Source organism: Mandrillus leucophaeus, unplaced genomic scaffold (assembly GCF_000951045.1).
Source record: "Mandrillus leucophaeus isolate KB7577 unplaced genomic scaffold, Mleu.le_1.0 Scaffold284, whole genome shotgun sequence".
NCBI classification, from domain to species: Eukaryota; Metazoa; Chordata; class Mammalia; order Primates; family Cercopithecidae; genus Mandrillus; species Mandrillus leucophaeus.
This window is the reverse complement of record NW_012102965.1, coordinates 3,208,363-3,212,788: the sequence shown is the minus strand read 5'-3', so window position 1 is coordinate 3,212,788 and position 4,426 is coordinate 3,208,363. Positions and strand designations below refer to the sequence as shown.

The window sequence follows — 4,426 nt, the reverse complement described above, 5'->3', positions numbered from 1 at the left end:
AAACAAACAAAAACACCAGAAGTCCCTACCCACATGGAGCTTAGCTTCTAGAGGAAGCAGACAATAAGCAAAATCAGTGAAATAGAAGAAAGATGGTGACACACACTATGGAAAGAAATGAAGTCAGAGAAGGGAAGAGGGAGTGCTGCGTGGGGCTGCAGATTGGCTACGGTCAGGGAAGGCCTGGCTGGGGAGGACCCGTGGAGCAGAGCCGTGGATAAGACAGCATGTGGACATCCAGGATAAGCAATCCTGGATTGCGCAGTCCTAGAGTGTTGTGCAGGCTAGAATGCCAAGGCCCCGGGGGAGGACGCACTTCTGGTGCACGTGAGGCACTGCCAGGGGGCACTGTGGAGCTGGCAAAGGGGATAGGAATAGGAGAGGAGGTAAACAAGTTGATGCGCATTCACCAGAGGGCCCTGAACACCTAGAGGGCTCATCATGCACCCAGCACATATGCTGCAGTAACCAGCGCCTCGCTGGAGTACCTGCTGCACCCTCTACCAAGTACCTACCAAGCACCTCACCCTTCCCAGACCCGTTCCTCAGCTCTTCCCAGGGCCCACCTCTCACACCCCACCCTCCAACCCCACACCCTTGACACACGCCCCATACCTTGACCCCGCTCCCTCTGCACTCCCTCCCCCAACCCAGCTATCTAGAAGTCTTCTTGAACCTCCAGCCCTCTCCCAGCTTCATGGCAACAACATCCAGGCCTTCTAGCTCCTACCTGCCCAGCCCTCAGCCCAGCCCAGGGTAGTTCCACAGTCCTCACTCCCATTTCTCAGCTGAATACACCAAGTCTCAGACATATGGAAGGGCTTCAGCTTCTTAATGCTTCCCCTCCCCTCCCCTCCCCTCCACTCCCACCCAGCCTGCCTGGCCCACGTGCTCCCCGCGACCCAGCGAGGGCTGCGGGGGCGAAGCGAAGTGCAGACCACGCGCGGTAGAGAAACCCCTTTTCTTCTTTCGCGGTCGCCTGGGTACCGCGGTCTCCTGCAAGGGAAGGGAAAAATACAACTTGATGAGCGCCTACTGTGCGCCAGGTTTGCGGCTAGGTGATTTCATTGTGTTTACAGCCGAGGAATGGAACGTGACCATCCATTCATTGATTCATTCTGCAAATGTTTGTTGAGTGCCTACTGTGTGCCGGAAACTATTCTAGGCGTTTGGGATCTAGCCGTGAACAGCAGGAATCCTGCGGTCAAGAAATTGCGTCCTAGCGGGAGGCTGGAACCCAAGACTGACCGACTCCAAAGTCTAGGCGCCTTGGGGAACAGGGAAGAAGGGGATGTCACTCACCTGTGCTCAGGACCTTCTTGGTAAATGATTCCAGGACTTCCATGCGCATTATGTTGGTGCTGCACCTATAACTCACCAAGTCCAAATGGAGTCTGTCTTCCCCCACCCACCTTCCCTGCATATCCCAATTCCCGTTCTGTTAGATCTGTGCCCACCTGACACACAACCTTTAATTTCCCACCCCAACTAGTGGGATAACTGCCCATAAGACTCCAGTTTCTGTGCCATTCCATTTTCCGTGCAGTTGCCAGGAATGTTGCTAAAGTGAAAATCAATTTTTATTATTTCCCGGCCTCAGATACTGTCTTCCTTTCAGGATAAAGTGAAAAATCTTCAGCAGGGGCGCAGAGATACCTTCCGTACACCTTTGCCTTCTGCAGGCCCCCTCCTCTGCCTTCCTTCCACAGGCCACCTGCCTTTCAGGAAATCCATTGCAGAGTTCCCAGCGCCAATACCCAGGGCTCAGAGAAGGTGAGGGACACAAGTAGTAGGATGGTGTGGAGAAGAACCACCTCTCAGTTTCTGACTGCTCTTTGTTTGGGGTTGGTGGAGGGCAGGGCCTGGCATAGTTTCCTGACACCCAGCGCCTCTCCCCACTGCTTACTCCACGCACAAAATTGGCCAGACAGCACACCCAGGCCACCAACCCCAGACCAGCGTTTGTTCCATAGACTGATCTCCCGCTAAAATGTCTCAGTGTGGCCGGGCGCGGTGGCTCACACCTGTCATCCCAGCACTTTGGGAGGCCGAGGCAGACGATCACTTGAGGCCAGGAGTATGAGACCAGCCTAACATGGTGAAACCCCATATATACTAAAAACACAATAATTAGCCAGGTGTGGTGGTGCATGCCTGTAATCCCAGCTACTCCGGAGGCTGAGGCAAGAGAAACGCTTGAACCTGGGAGGTGGAGGTTGCAGTGAGCTGAGATCGCGCCACTGCACTCCAGCCTGGGCGACAGGGCGAGAGTCTGTCCCATATAAATGATCAATAAATAAATCTCAGTATGCTGTAGACCTGATACTGAGCCCCTTCAAACTTTCATCTGGGAACAAAGTGGGAGAAGAACTTGGGGGTTTGGGGGTAGGGGCATATGATGTATAATATGTAGCAGATACTTCTTCGGAGTGGCTCTCAGAAGTGACCATGCATCAGAATCACCTGGAAAGCATGTTGAAACATGTTGCTGAGCTCCACCTGCACAGTGCCACGCGCGTCCGTGTGAAGAGACCACCAAACAGGCTTTGTGTGAGCAACAAGGCTGTTTATTTCACCTGGGTGCAGGCAGGCTAACTCTGAAAAGAGAGTCAGCAAAGGATGGTGGATTATCGTTAGTTCTTACAGGTTTTGGGATACGCGGTGGAGTTAGGAGCAATGTTTTGCGGGCAGGGGTGGATCTCACAAAGTACATTCTCAAGGGTGAGGAGAATTACAAAGTACATTGATCAGTTAGGGTGGGGCAGAAACAAATCACAATGGTGGAATGTCATCAGTTAAGGCTATTTTCACTTCTTTTGTGGATCTTCAGTTGCTTCAGGTCATCTGGATGTATACGTGCAGATCACAGGGGATATGATGGCTTAGCTTGGGCTAGAGGCCTGACACAGAATCTGATTCAGTGGACTGAAGGTGGGCATTTCCATCAAGTTCTCAGATGATGCTGAGGTTCCTGATCTGGAGACCACACCTTGAAAACCACTGCCATAGTGAACAAAGCATTGAGACACAAGATGTGTGGTGTCCTGATTCCTCTGCCAATGTATGACCTTTGACCCTTAACCTCTTTACTTTGTAAAATGAGGAGGTTGGATTTAGTACATCCTGAAGATCTCTTCCTATCTATCAATAATTGTAACTTTCCACAGGAAATATGACTTTTAGGGCACACAGACTAGCTATACTATAGCCCTACCTTACCCTACCACCTAGATCTTTTGTCTACTTTTGAAATGTCTTTACCAACATCACCTTATAGTGTCATGGAACAGTGCTAGCCACTCACATGATTCTAGGACTTTATGCTTTTAGGAATATAAATTATGAAACAAAGAGTTGTGACACACATTAGAGAAACCAAGTCAAGATTGGAACCTTGCATTTCACAAAAGAGCCCTCAATGGACCATCCCAGTGCAAGGCCATCTCAAGGTCCCTCAGCTCAGCTGCTGCTGACTTGGAAGTGAAGCAGAAGATGAAGAAACAGACTTTGGAATCCAACACACCTGAGATCAAATTGCAACAGCACCATTCACTAGCTGCAAATTTCATGATCTCTGTGAGCCTTAGTTTATCTGTAAAAGGAAAATAATACCTCAAAGTCTTGTGATGAAACTTAAATGAGATCATGTATATAAAGGACTCAGCACAGGGCTGGGCATACATTAAGTATTCAGTCGTAAACATCATCACCACCAGTATTAATCATGGGTCAATTATTTAGCGTTTCTAAACCCAGTTACTGAATTGTGAGAAATGAACGAGATAATGCAACAAAGCACCTAGTCAGTTCCCTGGTGCTTGAAAGATACTCAGTAAGTGATAGCCATTCTTATCATATACATACACTCAGGTAATTAACTTCTTCGTATTTCCTTTGTCTAGGGTTTTTAACCCATTTGTAATACTTACCACAGTCTTTGAATTATTACACAACTATTTATGTTTTTGTCTCCCCTCTCACACTTTAAAGTCTGAGGTTTCTATACTCAAACATATACACTTTGTAATAATCCGTTCATGTTGGCAAGTCTCTATCCCTCAGAGCACACTCAACATCATGCAGCATTGCCTGCCTGGGACGATAGTACAAAGTTTACATTTGATGACACTTTTAAATATTCCTTCATCAGATTCTTACAAGCTGCAAAGAGGTGGCACAGAGATTCTTATTCCTGTTTTTACAGATGAGAAAATGAAGGATTTGAGAGCTTAGGCAATCTGCCTAAGGTAACAGAGCTAGCTGGTGAGGCAGCCGGGCCTCAAATCAGATTTCCTCATTCTGAGCACAGTGCTCTTGTTCTTCTAAACTTCAGTCATTTCCACCTATTTTTACAGTTTTGCCATAACCTTGTACCACCTTGGCTGTTACTTGCTTATCATGTTTTTTTTCTGTTTTTTGTTTTTTG

General features: G+C 48.2%; 1 protein-coding gene across 1 annotated transcript in view; it reads right to left on the bottom strand.

Moving 5' to 3' along the window:
- Positions 1-4,426, bottom strand: part of AK4 (adenylate kinase 4) — a 117,912-nt gene that overhangs the window by 93,874 nt on the left and 19,612 nt on the right. Inside the window, exons 2-3 of the mRNA XM_011985486.1 lie at positions 1,303-1,367; positions 889-996 (exon numbers count right to left, since the gene is read on the bottom strand). Coding sequence (XP_011840876.1) covers positions 889-996; positions 1,303-1,367 — 173 coding nt within the window. The remainder of the gene's footprint in view (positions 1-888; positions 997-1,302; positions 1,368-4,426) is intronic.